The sequence below is a fragment of the Manduca sexta genome, chromosome 7, assembly GCF_014839805.1.
Source record: "Manduca sexta isolate Smith_Timp_Sample1 chromosome 7, JHU_Msex_v1.0, whole genome shotgun sequence".
Lineage (NCBI taxonomy): Eukaryota > Metazoa > Arthropoda > Insecta > Lepidoptera > Sphingidae > Manduca > Manduca sexta.
In genome coordinates, this window is record NC_051121.1 from 8,713,800 (window position 1) to 8,730,011 (window position 16,212).

General features: G+C 35.0%; 2 protein-coding genes across 2 annotated transcripts; one reads left to right on the plus strand and one right to left on the minus strand.

Moving 5' to 3' along the window:
• Positions 1-280: 280 nt before the first annotated feature.
• On the minus strand, positions 281-4,500 carry LOC115444261. The gene is made up of 4 exons (XM_030170009.2): positions 4,376-4,500; positions 3,022-3,087; positions 1,577-1,747; positions 281-829 (listed from the first exon to the last, which is right to left on the minus strand). Exons 2-4 carry the CDS (start codon positions 3,080-3,082, stop codon positions 615-617), a joined length of 447 nt encoding a protein of 148 aa, XP_030025869.1. The 5' UTR covers positions 3,083-3,087; positions 4,376-4,500; the 3' UTR covers positions 281-614.
• A 5,765-nt stretch (positions 4,501-10,265) lies between these two features.
• Positions 10,266-16,156, plus strand: LOC115454347 (pickpocket protein 28-like). Its single transcript, XM_030183390.1, has 9 exons — positions 10,266-10,490; positions 11,140-11,254; positions 11,669-11,826; positions 12,956-13,181; positions 13,583-13,850; positions 14,464-14,529; positions 14,641-14,824; positions 15,360-15,451; positions 16,008-16,156. Exons 1-9 carry the CDS (start codon positions 10,303-10,305, stop codon positions 16,130-16,132), a joined length of 1,422 nt encoding a protein of 473 aa, XP_030039250.1. The 5' UTR covers positions 10,266-10,302; the 3' UTR covers positions 16,133-16,156.
• The last annotated feature ends 56 nt before the right edge of the window (positions 16,157-16,212 follow it).

The following is a 16,212-nucleotide window of genomic DNA, read 5'->3' on the forward strand; positions in this document are numbered from 1 at the left end:
TAATCAGTGATTGTGTGGTTGTTGTTTAATGTCATATTATGTGATCTTAGAGACTTAAAAAGCCTTTCTATAATTATACGTGTATAGTCTTACTTATAAACTTATTTTAGTGTTAAGAATTGATCAATAATGGCTTATATAGCTGTCAAAAACATCACCGGTTTCTAGTTTAAACCTTATTAAGAGGCAAAATGGTGGGTTTTGACTTACAGCTGATTGGGTAACTTTTGTTTTAACTAAGGGTAGTTTTAAGAATTTTTTTTAAGTAAGACAGGTACTATACAACTTTAATCTGATTTAATATCAACTCTAAAAATAATCATTACGAATTCTCAATATCCTTCGTGAAAATTTGGTTTTATGTCCTATTAGAGAAATCGGAAGCTACGAGGCTCGTCTTTTTAAAGAGAGAGAAGGGGTCTAAGCGAAGACGTCCTCTGATACTATAACGTTAACCACAATATATAAATATCACACAGGAACACAGGAATTCTTGAGTTACTAATACGTGTACGTTGGCTGGATTTTTTGCTACAAATATTAATGCTGCAAATTTATAAACATAATTTTCATTAAATTATCTATATTACAAAGAACACTGGATAATTGTATAGTTAACGATAAAAGTAAAGACAAGCAGCCAATGCCAGGAACAACGCAGTGGCGGTGGTCGAGTCCAATTTATCCCCACTGTTGCAGTAGTCAGAGAAGCACTGGCAGGAGGTTCCGTAATGGCTATTGCTTTTCGTCGTGTAGCACGGCTCTTGGGAAGTCTGCCAACCACAGCCGCGGGTGATGCGGACCTCTGGTTCTTTGTGGTGGTTAAAAACTGGAAAAGTAAATATATCATTAATTATGTGTCATGCAAGTGTCGTTAATATTCATAATGAATTCGTCGACACAGTTCTAACTATAGTTCGTTCCTCATTGTCGTCGAGATATATTGATCTCGGATCTCGTAGACAGGACGAGACCTGCCGTTACCTCCTATTGTCCTTTTTATGTTTTTTTATTGCCTCTGAAGGCAGACGAGCTAATAGCCCACCTAATTCTAGGTCACCGTCACCAAGCCACTACCTACCGTTAAAAAATTCTTTAAACTCGTTTGTAGAAGGATATGTCATAAGGCCGAGGAAACGCCGAGGGCGGACGTTAATAATTTATGGTCCATTAACCTTATCAATGGACTTATAGTTAACGCAAACTCTTCCAGCCTTTAAGGAAGGAAGGAATTATTTTAAAATTATTTGTATCCAGTATAACAACTAGCATAAGACTTAACATCCCATGTCTCAGGATGGCGAGCGCAGCAGAATACCAAACAATACTTTGTAATTAAAGGTGTCGGATGATGTTTATTTTGTTTATGGGCGGTCGTATCGTCAACCATCAGGCCAACGACAAGATTGTCGCGTCACTCAAAGCAATCCAAAAAATCAGTAGAAAAATTTAGTCTGTTTATAGTGCATAGTCCAAAACCAGTTTCATCTCCATTCTAAAAGCCAATCCTCTATGATCAATACACGCATTAATTCACCTTGTATCCCTATCGACCCCATTTCAATACAATACTTACTGGTTTGAACAATTTTCCTGCAAAAGAACTCCGTTGTCATCGGAGCTGGTACTGCTGTCGCGCAATTTACTATCGGTATGTTAATCGCCAGGGTATTCGGATCGTATTTTGTGAGGTCCAGACATGCAGAGTTCTCTGCGCTGTTGCAGTAATAGCAGTATATGCTGGAACCTGGAAAAAAATGTTAAAATCGCTTTAGTCTATTGGCGAAATGTGAAGAAGGTTCAGGGTTCGATTAGGTGCGTAGTTTTCTACTAATCTAAGTGATTTCCATTGCCCATAAATACGTAAAACACCCATTTTAAAAGGGGAAATATGAATTAAAGAAGGATTGGAATTTGATTCCTCACGCTATGGATACCAAAGGCCGGCAAATAAAATTGAAGAGCTCGCGAACAATATACCATTAGGTATATTTAATGTAAACAATTTATTCTTCACATGCCCATCGACGCGGCCGGGAGAGGAATGGAAAATGTTCGCAATTGATCGAAGGCAACGTCTAGCAGCACCACGGTCGTAGAGGGATAAGCCACTCGTCTACAGTCGCAAAAGTAGCTGAACAATTTTAAAACTTCAAAATAAAGTACATGATAACTTCAATCGTTTTTTTTCAGACTTCACGCCGGTTGTGAGTGAACTAGTACTAGATGAATGTCACTGCCACAAAAAATGCAAACTCCGAGATATCACACCATGCGGAACGTAACAATTTATCACCTAAGGCCCTTCTCAGAGCAAACGACCTTGGGTAATTCGTTCCATACTTTGCGGCAAATGAGATAAGACCAGTATATATACTGGTCTATGTATACATAGATCTACGAATATATTGACAATATTCGAAGTTTCGAGAATGTGTGTAGCTATAGCTATATTTAAATCGCGCCGTCCCATTGTGTTGTATTAATATTACATTTAATAAAGTATAATAAGGCACGATGCGCCCGCGCCGCATTGTACCTAGGAAGTTCGGTCTGTAGTTTTGTCTGTCATAAAGACTGTCTGCCAAATTCTTAAAAAAAATTACACGCCTATTTGAATTTTTGAGTATCGAAATATTCTTGATAATGTCTATCTAATAGTGTTGGTTGCAAATTAAAATTGATGTGTACTTTAGGACGAAATGCATGGAATTAACAATTTCAGTTGCATTTTCTTTGTGAAATTAACAAATCAATAACTACATCATAAATTTAAAACAATCAAAGTAAAGAGACCGTATTGCATTGTATTTAAATATTATTCTATATGCATTATAAACGAATAAGCTTTTAAAATTATAGTAAATGTCCTTTTGCCAGGATTTGGTATGAACGTCGACGTGAGACAATGGTTTCTCTACTTTTTAGAAAATAGACTCAAATATTTAGTACTCGGGACAATTTAAAGTCACATAGTTCAATAACATTATACGCGTGTATTCTCAAACTAATAATACTTACATCTGCTGACGATAGATAACAGCGTCGTAACCACGAATATTAATTTGTTCATTGATGTCATTTTATCTGGAATTGAGATAGTTTTTATAAATTTATATGAATAATACTCTATTTTGTTGCTTAGTTTGCTAATACTTGCAGTGATAAAGCAGTGAAATACAATTTAACAGAATAAGGATGTATGGAAGATTGAAATCCATATATATATAAATGAATCATTATTTCCCTTGGTCACGCCATCACGCGTGACCGGCTGGGCCGACTTCACAATTTTTAGTTGTTGTTGTGTTTGTTATTGTCAGGAGATGGTTCTTATGAAAGAAGAAAATCAAAAAATTGCGCGGAAAATTAGGAAACTTAACTTAACGAAAATATTAATTTTATATAACCGTCAGCGATTAACAGAATGCTTGCTGCAATTTCATAGTTACGACAGGACAACGTCTATCGGGTCAGCTAGTTGTATATAAATAAAAACTTTTTTGATTTAAGGCGACGCACAGGCGTTAACTTGTTGCCAGAAACACTTCACTTGCAACAAGTTTTCAAGAAAAAGTTCGATGTCAGACGAAGCTACCACCTACCTGTAGATACGATTTGAAATATAACCTACATTGGTCAAATTATGGTTACTCGAAAGACTTAACCTTGAAGTGCGCTCAGCCATGAAACTCTCAGAGTAAATACTTAATGTAATTGGCGTCTTGTTCTGACAGAGTAGCTCGCTTAGTCGGGCATAGATCACAAAGCAAACATTTTCAGAATTTGAACATAGCGACCCTAAGATATAGATCCTGAGCACAGTAATTACCAGATAATGTTCTAAATTTGGGTTACGCGATCTTGAAAAAATCATGCCCAGTGCCATAAAATGCCAGTTACACTCTGTTAGCCCTTTAAAACACCTTCCAACAAATAGTCACTAATCTAATACTTACGAAGTAGACATTCATGTTCCAATTTTAAAAATGAAAAGCTACGTAGATAGTGTAGAAGAACATTACAAACATAACACGATAAAGATGGTTTAACAACTGTTAATTTAGTAGTGTAGTGTTTCTAGGCAACAAGTTGACAATACGCGCGGCAGTTTATACTGAGTCCGTTCTTGGTATAAAAAACTTACAGTATTTAGGGATAAAGTAGCTTTTTATTTGTAAAAAATATATAGAACCGAACTAGTGGTTTTAGATGTTTCTGTCGACACCCAAACTTATTAAAATTGACTCGAGTTATAATTAGATTTTTATACATCTAACCAGCCAAAAACAGAAATATAAATTACCTTTTAAATACTAAGAATGCTTTAATTTTCATAAAATGAACAGCGAACTTCTTTCATAAAATTACTTACATAAATATCCGTTTAAGTTTGCCACAAAGAATACCAAAAAACAAATTAAACAATTTTATTTAAAAAATTGTATTGTTAATACAACCGCACACTGTTTATAATTAATTATAACTGATCTGGCTTATCAGACATAGTAAATGGTGACCCAAACATTATTGCTCATAAAACAGATAGCGAACCGAAATCTTATAACAAGAGTTTATAACAATAATTAACAAATATTAAAACATAAAAATAGAAGAACAAACGACGTATAGGAAGGAATTGTTAACATTAAATATATTATAATTTATAAACAATAGACTAATGTTTAAATATATTCTTTAGTCCATTTGTATTCACTTTGTTGTGGTTGTACGAAACATTTACGAGACCAAAGATCTCTTCCGTTTAGAAACAAAACAAATTTAAATTAAAAAAATGACCTTTAAATATATACAAAATAGTCGCTTCTAAGTAATTCGAGTAAATTCAGCAGCTAGTTTATATAAATGATAATTACTTTTGAATTAATCAGAGATTTAAGATTAATAGCGAGTAATATACTCATATAAATAATTAATAACAAAATATTGCTCGCGGCCTTGCACATGTGAAAGGGATTTAACGGGATAAAATAAATGCTTTAAATTTCTCAGGATAGAAAATAGCCTACGTGCTATTCCTGACTATAATCTATCCTCGTGCTAAATTACATACAGATCCGTTCAGCCGTTCTGGCGTGAACATGACTAACAAACATAAAAAAATTCGCATTTATTAGTAGGATAGACAGATTAATTAAGAATTATTAAAATTTATTATGTAAATTCCTATATTGCTTTTGACAGCTCCGTATAAAAATCTTTAAGGAGGCCTATGTTTAGTAGTGGACTTCATGCGGTAGGTGATGACGGTATACCTATACAATTTAATTATTTATGTAATTTTCTCAACACAATATATTGAAATTAGGACAAAGCCGAATGAGAAGCAGTCGTAGCGAGTAAAATTTAGTTATATTAAAAAATCAACTCTATTTGCTAATGTTTCAAAGGCGAAAGGTGAAGCTTGGTTGCTTGGCTATTTGTTAGAAGCATACGCAGAAACTGCTGGACGGATTTTGATGAGATTTCATCAATCGATAGATCATGTCCTATGTTAAAGGATAGGGTACTCTTTATAAAGCATTTAATGCAACTTATATTCCGAAGTAGCTCTTTTACGCGAGTAAAGCGACGAGCGTGACTTACTTAATTTATACTAACAGTATAAAAACAGTATAAAAATTTGTCAGTTTGTTGGTTTGTTTGGAGGTTTGTAGGGACTAATCTCTGGAACTACTAAACTGATTTCGAAAATTCTTTTACTAATAAGAAGCTACATTACTCCTGAATATTATAGGATTTTATCCCGGAAAAATAATCATTTCAGAAAAAAATCACGCGAGCGAAGCCACGGGTAAAAGCTAGCATAATATATATCTCATTAAGTATTTGTGACTTAAATTAATTATGTATCAGTACGTAGTACATATACATCGATGTGTATCAAGACATGTACGAAGATTTGATACTTTATTTATAACCTTTGACATTTACGCCTAGTTTTACACAAAAACAATATATGATGTGACATATTTACTGTTACATAATACTATCGGTATCAAAACTAATCATAGAAGGAGAGACAACTGAATATAAGGCATTATTAGAGTCAGAATTCAAAAACGCGGAAATACTACCGAGCACACTACTAATAGCTTATCTACATATAATATACTAGCTTTTGCTCGCGCGTGTAAACTTTTTTTCCAGGATAAAAGGACCTATGTTTTAAGTTAGATCTCCAGCAATACATCGGTGAAAATTGCGTTAAATTAATTCGTTTTTGCGTGATTCATGTACAAACAGACAGACAGGCAAAAATTCTAAAAACTTTTGATTTACATCTGTTGCCCTAATATTTAATAAAGACTCCCATATTAGATTTCTTCAAAATTTATAATGTACAGACATCGGCCTGTTACAACTTTATTATATTATGTAATAAACATTTCTTAAAAATTCGAAATATTTAAAACTGTCTCATTTAGAAAAACCAACCACTTGATCAGGCGACAATTAACCGACGAACGAAATTCAATTTATTTAGCTTTGAGCGCTACTTCTTTCGAAGACAGGTTAATTAAAATCAAAGAGGTTTTACTACAAATTTAGTTTCAATTCGTTTTTTTATTATCCCACCCTCACATCCACTACTACAACTCCTGTAACCCAGGATGGGCAGTGGCACGCACTATGACACCGACTGGTGAAGCTCAGCGAGTCTCAGAAAACACTAATTAGTCTCAACTCGCAACAAAATTATCCAAAAAGGAGGATAGGGAGTAGTTGGAAATATATTTTCACTTCAATTTGTTTATCGAAAGAAATGTAGAGATATCCCTCATAGGTTAAACAAAAGACTTGATTCTCACAGCTTAGCGCACATAGAAAACTCTTTCCGGGATAAAAAGAAGCCCTAACATTTACTCCAAACTCTTGCCAAGTAATTACAAGTCAAGCAGATGTTGCGCCTGATCGGCCTCGGCCCTCCGACGGTTCCTATTTGGAGGTACGATGCGTTACGCAAATTCTGCTATCGCAATTTAGGATTGTCTAATGTGATTAGACATCTAGTGTGATTATCGGTCATTATTTCCTATTCATCTTAAAATTCCAGTGATGCTGACGAGATAGCGGTGGAAACTAATTGTGCTGCCGCAACGCATACCATTACCAACAATAGTAGCGTGATAACACTTGTGAAGGTCCGTGGCAAATTCATGGAATAGGGCGCCATTGCAAAATCCAGAGATCTTTTTTCTTAGGTCTATGTTTTATTGGAAAAAACTATAATCTGAACGTTGAGATTGTGCACTAGGGCTCCGGTGCGAGTCGGTACTCTCCTGCCGGGTTGGAGGAGCCCCTCGATTCGGAAGCCCGTGGCATTTTGCCTTGATGCCACCGTATAGTATAACGCCTCTGTGTTGTCTTTGCAAAAATATTTATGAACTCGTATAAACTATTTGCTTTATCTGTGTATTTTTCTTATGTATTTACAGTTTATTTTAGTTGAGAAAGAACGGTTGTGACTAAGAAAACAAAATTTAAAGGCATTTTTTTTATTCATCTATTTTTGTGGCCGACTGTACAAATCGACTAGAAACAGGAAAGTGTTTGCACTGTTGTCAGACAGTCGCAATTCTCTTCATAGATGTAAAAGTTTGATTCATATAAGCATCACTCCTTTCCGTAAAGTAAATCTATCACTCCGCCACGAACGGCAGTATTCAAAATTCATATTTGCCCTTCGATTTATGCAGAAACTTTCATTGGAAATAACTTTCCACTTACCGCCGCAGGCAACTTATTACTATGGGTATGTTGTGTTGAAAACTATAGTGACGATTGCTATGTTTATAATTTGAGGAATATTTTGGAGACAGAAAACTTGTAATGGATTCTTAAAAATATTCTTGTATGTGATATTTTTTTCCTGGCCGGGGCAAAGTGTATGTATCTTTATAAAAAATTGGCCCCGGCTCCGCCCACGTGAAAAAGTTTTTCTGGGATAATGGAGCTTATATTTTAAATTAGATTTCCAGCAATACATCGATGAAAACTGCATTTTGTGAAAACCTATAACATTACTAAGTGTTATAGGTACAGTACTTACACCTGTGTATAGTACTTTCATATCACTGGAATAATTTTCAAATTCGGTTTCGCAGTTCCAGATATTAGCCACTACAAACAAACATACAAACTCACAAACTTTTCCTCTTTAAAAAAATATACATGAAAAAGATATAATAAGAATTTAAAAGTCCAGTTTACAATGCATTTAACAGTAAGTTTCAGATATGTAAACAATCTACCCACTGTTCGAACAGTACGTTAAATTTTCTTAATTTAACTGCTGGTATAATTTTTAAGCCTTTTATGGTAAAACTTTTATTTATTTGGACTGCTTCGGTGGCGTAGTTATACTGCATGCGCGGTACGGCAGCGCTCTGAGGTCCTGGGTTCCAATACCAGGTCGGGAACAGTCATATTTGGGATTTTCTGCTCAGTATCAGCCCGGAGTCTGGAATTTGTGTCCGATATGGCAATAGGCTCGCCCCCTTTCGCATCATGGGACGGAACATACTTGACGAAAAGTGGGTGCCTGGTTGCGCCTCTGTATACCCCTTCGGGGATAAATGCGTGATGTATCTTTACTGGTATAACCGTGAAGGAAACTTCATTAATATATGTCGTGTGAAAAAAAATTGGATATCGGAACAAAAATATTATATGTTTCCCAAATAAATAAGTTATAAAACCTACATCAAAATCTAAACACTAATTCCAAGTTCATTTAATATAGATTAAAAAATAACTTTGCGAATTAAATTAATTAGATTGCATCAACTGTCGATGGGACATCAAATAATCATCGATTTGAGTGGGTTAAACACCAGCAATATTGTTAAGTGCATCTAGGACGTTAATAGTACCACAAAGTTAATGGTAACGTTCTACAAACTAGCATATTTTCCAGGGTTTACTTTTACATCTAGTCTTACTATTATATGTAAATACGAATATTTGTGTTCAAATGTTTGTTAGAGCTGAACGCAACAACCGCTGAACGGATTCGGATTAAATTTGGCACACGGGTAAACCATATCCTAGAATAATATTTAAACTACTTTTTATCGTGTCAATTTGCTCCCTTGATAAATATTTAAATCTTGTTCATGTTTTATAACTAGATGGCGCTGGTATTGCACGAGCGGTGCTATGGATACCAACATTGATTAGTGTATTTTTGTGCGATTTTAGGTTTGAGCAACACCTTATAATTCGATGGCAAGCAATACGAATTTTAATTTTGCTTTATTTATAGTTACCCCCACAGTTAAAGTATTTACAACAATATATCTTGTAGAAGCAACAAACATACTACTCTTACTGGATTTAAGATGATTCTGCCACTTCTACCTAATTTTCGTTAACCAAAATAAATAAGTTTAATCTCAATAAATACATAGATACTTCATAGTGGATTTTTACGAACTGAATTCATACAAAAAGACACGCGAACTTCTTATTTTATTAGTCGAATTACTTTAATTAACAGAACTTGCATAACCGTACTATTCTTGCACAACCCATGCACCTCTATAGACCACGCTGTGCACAATGGTCAAATTAAAACGTAATAAAATCAGAGATATGACGGTACCAACGAAAATATCGATAGAAGAGAGCATTCCAAACAACATTTATTTAGGAGATTTTTATCTAAAAGATTTTAAATATATTAGCCCTGATGTGTTACGGGTTAAGAAAAAGATTTTTAATAGAGAAATAGAGAACGATAATGGAGTCAATAAGTCACTGTTTGAGACGTGGTGTTCGGAGGTGATAAAGGGAGTGCGACAGTTCTTTTATGGGGGATCTTTGCATGGTGTTAAGTGAGTATCTTTATCTATTTATTTTTTTAAATCCACAGCCTGAGTGATACAATCTGATAGATATATCTTACGGATTTACATTTTGTTTACACGATTAAATAAGAGGCAGTCAAAAATGAGATGGAATTTTTAGAGGAGCGTTTGTGTGTGTGTGTGTCACTGTATACATACATATTATGTATTTATTTGTATGACATTGTTTAAATGTAAGAAACTACTGAGAGACGGTCTGTAAATTAGTTCTCAAATGATATAATATTTTCTTATTTGATAGTGTTAAATTTAGTTATGTAAGTATAAGTAAAAATATTTTGTTTTACTAAATAATTAAGCCTTGACTACTAAAGCAATAACTGATCATACTCTCTTTTCCAAAATTGTACCAAGGTACATTTTTGAGCCAACATTCAGCAACAAGGAGAAGGCAACATGGATCATCATCATGCTGATCAGCGTCGCCATCTGCGCCGTCAACATCATCCAGCTGTTCTGCAAATGGACCTCCACCCCATTCGTCAACGTCATCGACTCCCTACCCACTCCAATTTGGGCAATACCATTTCCAACTGTCGTGGTGTGCCCTCATTTGCACGTGAAGAAGTCCTATGTTAATGTATCTGCTCTGAATGGGTGAGTATCATTGAGTGTATTAAAATGCCATAAAACTTCTTGTATACTAATATATCTCTTATATCCATCCTATAGTTATCTGTAAGAGATTGCCTTGTGCGATAAGACCGCCATTAGTACTTTTATCTCTTTGCTTGTAATATAATTTTTGTCTCTGGTGTACAATAAAGTATAAGAAATAAATATATCTCATTTTTGAAAGTAAAAGTAGTAGGGATGTAATAGTAGAAAGACAATATATTGCTGTTGTAAATAATGACTCTTGTGGTGAAACAGATTCGGCAAAAATTTATGTCAGGTCGATAGTATTAGTTGCGAATCGCGTCAAATAATTCCCTGTTTCGTATTTTATCGATGCAAGCTTGGTGAGAATGTAATTGAAATTTGTACTTCTAGGTGTTGCTGTCGATTGCGTCTGTTAGAAAGACTTTTCTCAAATAATAAATCCACTGTGTATTTTCTAGGATTAAAACTCCTTAACAAAAAAATATATCGCCTTCAAAAACCACAAAAAAATTACATTGCCTATATACTGGTTACAAATTTTGGAGTCGGTGACTAATTAAAATTGCTAGTTAAGTTAGATAATACATGAACAAATGAACAATTTCGATAAAGTTATTTGAAACAGTAAAATATGTTTTTATAGTTCCGAGAAATTCTTCGCATCTTTAGTGTGCCCAAGATTAAAAGGAGCTGGATTAGCCTTAAAAGACAGACTCAAACAAGACGAGATAATTGAGTTGCAAGAATTTATTTTACAGGTACTTCACTGTATTTCAATCATTCGTTCTCTCTAGGCGTTTGCGGGGTGGTTTATCCTACGCAAAATGGAAGTCCACGCAAATTTTTTTTTAAACACATCACAGGAAATCCTTTTTTTTTTTATTGCTTGAATGACGAGACGACCTTGCCGTTCGCCTGATGATACGTGATATGACCGCCCATAAACACGATAAGACTAAATCGTAATACTATTCGCTACATACATTTATTTTGAGAAATACTCATTTAATAAATTATTGCTTGCTCAGTATTTTCTCATTAAGTATATGCTTTTTCAGGATACAAATTATATTAATCCGAAACATGGTCTATTTTTGTACTAGAATTAATAGAAATTTATTAAGCTATTTGTTCAAATTTAACATTATTTAATTATTAATATATCATTTAAGGGTTCTCTTCAATGTTCGGACGTGGTAAAAACATGTAATTGGCCTGCTAAACACGACAACTTGTGGGGGGGCACAAGAGACTGCTGCGAAATGTTCCAACCAGTCTTTACTAACTACGGACTGTGTTTTGCATTCAATAGCCTACCGTTAAATGGAATGTAAGTATATAGTAACCAAAACAACGTATTCATAATAAAGGCACAAGTCGCAGGTGGCACTGCGGCCTGCGGCTGCGGTCTGCGGCTCGTCTCGGACTTGTACATTAAGAAGAATAAAATAACACCCCATAATTTTAAAACGAAACCATTTAAGATAATGCGATGCCGAAACTAGTGTCGCCATCTAAAGTCATTAGATGGCAATTATTGCACCGCCATCTGTGATATTGTTTGATTAATTTTTAGCATTAGGGCGCTTTAGCTCTTGAAGCTTGCGATAGCGTAATTAGTTGCAATTTGTTGATTCAGTAATTTAATTAATCTACCTTAAGTAAGACAAGTATAACTGACTTATTATCATGAAATTATGATGTAGAATTTATGTTATTACTTAAAATGATCGACGTCACTCGGGAATCACCTGACGATTGAAATTGTATAATTGAATATCTCCATTTTCGTAAATGCAAGATTAAATTTGAGAAATTATGAGCTTATTAGATACTGGGTGTTACTTGAGGCATTGTACACATAAAAACCCTTTCCCACTCCAAAACGCCTACATCACTGCAGCCCATAGCGCCAAGTGTACGACGCCAGCGCCATCTACTTAACAAAAAGATTAACCCCCTTATTCATATACGTTATTTATCTAAGCTCTATCTTTGATATGATAACAAGTCTGTTTCTCAGTGCGTAGACATAGGGCCGTTGTGATTGGCTAATATAGTGTAATATGATTGGCTAGTTGGCTGTCAGATAAACAAAGCTGAGCAAACAACAAACTGTCAGGTAAACAAAGCTGAGAAACAGACTTGTTATCACAGCAATGCTCCGTCCTTAGATAAATAACTTCTATAAATAAGGTGGTAAATATTTAAATATTTTCCACGGGAGCAATCTATCAGAACTAGAAGTAGCCTATATGGTAATCCAGGACAGGGTCTATCCTTGTGCCCAATTTCATTTAAATCCGTCTATTGGTTCCTGTCTTTATTTCTAACAAACATCGAATCATAAAACATTTATAATATTAGTAAGATAGAAAGTAAAGGTTGATCTAAAACCATCCATCCGTTCCTGCATTTACTTTGACAAACACTTTCGCATCGATCCCCTCTTTTCGCAGGACCAATGAAACGTTGCCATGGCAACAATGGCTTAGCCCAAATCTCGCGCCCGCTGGTCTTCAATGGGGGCTTGATGTAGGCTATCCCAAGGTCTTCCCGCCCGACCTGGTCATGCAGCCGCTAAGGGTCATGGTTGCTGGAGAAGTGAATGGCCTCAGTCTGGAGCTATATTTAAATTCAAGCGAACATCAGTTCTCCTGCGAGGGTAACAGCTTGGGATTTACGGTTTGTATATATAATAATACCTATAGTAGAATATAATACACTATTTATCATTCCCATAGTAGTAGGAGCTACATCTTTAATCTCTACACAAATATTGCACATAATTGGATGTAGGCATAAACATACATATCACCCAGAAACAGGCATCCATACACACAACAAAAATAATCAGTAAAGTTCAAAGGGATTCTGTTTTCACTTAAAGGGAAACTGGGCCACCCTTTCACTGAAGGTCTTAGGGCTGGCGCTCAGTATACCGAGCTCGAGCAGAGGAAAATCTCGATAATAGTATATATAAACTGTGATTGTAAGAAAAAAATATCTTCCATACGACAATATCAATGTCTCTACCACAAAAAAATAAACGGAAATAATTTTTAATTATTTAATACTTCTTTCAGATCTTGATCAGCGCTCCCACAGATCACTTATACACTAGTACAGTGATGCGGATTCCCATGAACAGGATGACCACTGTGGAAGTATCTCCTATCACATACAAGACGGACCCTACGCTCAGATCTCTCGCCCCTTACAAGAGACAATGTTTCTTCCAAAGCGAGAGAAGACTTGAGTACTACAACTTCTATACTGATACTAATTGCCAACATGATTTGTTGATAAGAGAAGCCAAGGAAATGTGCGATTGTGTGCTATATAACTGGCCAAGTAAGATTTATAAAGGCGCTCCGTCGAGCTAACGGTCTTGAGAGTTTGTTCCATACATTTACTGCGCATATGTTACGGGCAGGAATATGCAAAAATTTACAAACAATAGAAAAAAATGGGTCGTTTTATTATAATTTTAAACTATCACAATATTCTTTATTAAATTGACAATTTTATAGCAAAGTAAATTAAATTAATGTGTAGTTAAGAAGGAAATGCACGGAGTTAGAGAAATAATTAAAATGATATCCAAATTATAAAAAGTTTATCTAAGCAAAGTAAAGATAACATTTTTTTTTCGATTTGACAATATAAAAATACGATTTACGTGCTAGTTTGCTAGGGGTAGCGCCTAAGTGTTTTATTATAAGGTCAAGAAAGCTGGGTCATGTATCTTCATCGCCATATCCAGAGAATTAGTGATGGGCGATTTTAAACAATAAGGGAGTTTAAGGCACTGAGGGTGAATGACATTGGGTCAGAAATCCAGATTCCTATTTCTTACTTACTATTATCGAATGAAACTAATTACCGTCTTCCGCATTTGTTTATAGGTATGAATTTTATCATCTTATTTAAACATAATTATTTAATAATAATTATTGTTCCACAGGGAAAAATATTTGGGACCAGATTTGTTCAACAGACAGAGATTTTCAATGCATCAACGAAGTTAATGGTAATTATAAGTTGATGTATATTGACTAAATTAAAACCGTCTACACAGTATTACCCTACTTTGGAAACGAACCCCATACCATAATCTATTTTTTTAACGCTCTTATACCAGCCAAAGTGGAAGAGCAGCTCATCTACGCATACTACGAAGATAGCGAAGAACAGGGGAAGGCAGGGGAAGGCACCAAGTCCTGTCACCCATCCTGCAACGACATCATCTATTCCAGCCAGGTGTTCTACTCCGACCTGATCAGGGAGCACGGTGACGGGTCGCCGAGTTGGGGAAATCCTAGACAGTAAGTTGGAACAAGATCGCATCTGTTTATATATGAGCTCCATATTTTGTGAGAGCGCCAGATAATAGTTAAGATTGACACCTTGATAATTTAGAATATCCATGATACATATTCTTAATTTGCAGCTTAAGTTGATTTGAAAATAACAATCACAGACAGTGCGTAACAGGCGTATTTACACACTTTACTTCTAGTACCATCTGGAGCCTAAAACTAAGATGCCTTTATGCAATCGTAAAGATTAATAGACAATAAAAATGTATGGGAATGATACAAACTAGCAAAAGTAATTAAAATGAACGAATAGATAAAAAATACTAAAAACGAATAGAATAGAAAGATATACGACTAAGGCTGCTGGTCAGTTTAAAGTTATTTCGCTTCATTGTTGTGAGTGCAAGTTACAAACATTTACTAAATCAGTCTACATTCCCGGGTATCAACGACTTATACCTATTAAAGGCTATTAATTCACTGTTTAGGTTCTATTATGGTGCTTAACTTTATGCTCCTAATGTCAGTTTGCATTTTGCAGCGGAGAGGTGACAATAGTCAACGTCCACTTTTACGAAGATTTGTTCCTAGGCCAACACCGTCACGCGCAATATGATGATTATTACTTTGCAGGTATTTATAATACAATTAAATTACTAATCTATAGCAAAACAATATCACTATAGTCTGTTTAGAACGAGAACCATCGTGGGATTTGAGGTAGCTGCTGTGCTTTATTACCTCTTTTGTTTAATTCTAGTATGTTTCTATACAAAAAAACCCTAAAACAACACGCAAGATCATTCATAACAAAGCAATACGACATGACAATGAGTTTAACATTTATCAAATGGCGGGGAAGTGTTGCTTTATAAAAATCGAAAGCTAGTTCACTTTTCGACCACGACAGTTCTTTTTCTGAACAGACTGTATCTTGTAAACTTCCAGTGGCGGTCTTAGACTTATTATACAATTTTCCTTAATAAGAGTTTTGGATTAACTACAACCAAATACGTTCCTTACGAATTTATAATACCCCAATGCTTGATCGGAAGACTATCTTTGCACAATTATATAATGGATAAGTAGGATAGGAAAGGAAAGGTTAAGGCGCCACTAGTGCAGATATATGTCAAAGATGTTTATCGACTGCGTACACTTGTGAAGTGGTATTCTTTTCATTTTACAGGAGCAATCGGGGGTCTTTTAAGCCTGTTCCTTGGTTTTAGCATCATAAGCGTCGCGGAGTTGGTGTACTTCGTGTTCTTACGACCTTTTTACATTATATTAAAAGAAATTCGCCGTCAACATTGATCATATCTATCACATACATATTTTGTTTTGTAATTTAGGTATAATAAATAGATCCTCGATGTTAGATGTTTGGTGAAATC

Excerpts from the sequence above, each read along its gene's own strand:
- LOC115454347 (XM_030183390.1), top strand. The coding sequence starts at position 10,303 with ATGCTGATCAGCGTCGCCATCTGCGCCGTCAACATCATCCAGCTGTTC. Across the intron at positions 13,851-14,463 it reads TGTGCTATATAACTGGCCAA|GGAAAAATATTTGGGACCAG; the intron begins GTAAGATTTATA and ends ATTGTTCCACAG. Across the intron at positions 14,530-14,640 it reads ATGCATCAACGAAGTTAATG|CCAAAGTGGAAGAGCAGCTC; the intron begins GTAATTATAAGT and ends CTCTTATACCAG.
- LOC115444261 (XM_030170009.2), bottom strand. The coding sequence starts at position 3,082 with ATGACATCAATGAACAAATTAATATTCGTGGTTACGACGCTGTTATCT. Across the intron at positions 1,748-3,021 it reads GTTATCTATCGTCAGCAGAT|GTTCCAGCATATACTGCTAT; the intron begins GTAAGTATTATT and ends ATTTTTTTCCAG. Across the intron at positions 830-1,576 it reads CAGGAAAATTGTTCAAACCA|TTTTTAACCACCACAAAGAA; the intron begins GTAAGTATTGTA and ends TTACTTTTCCAG.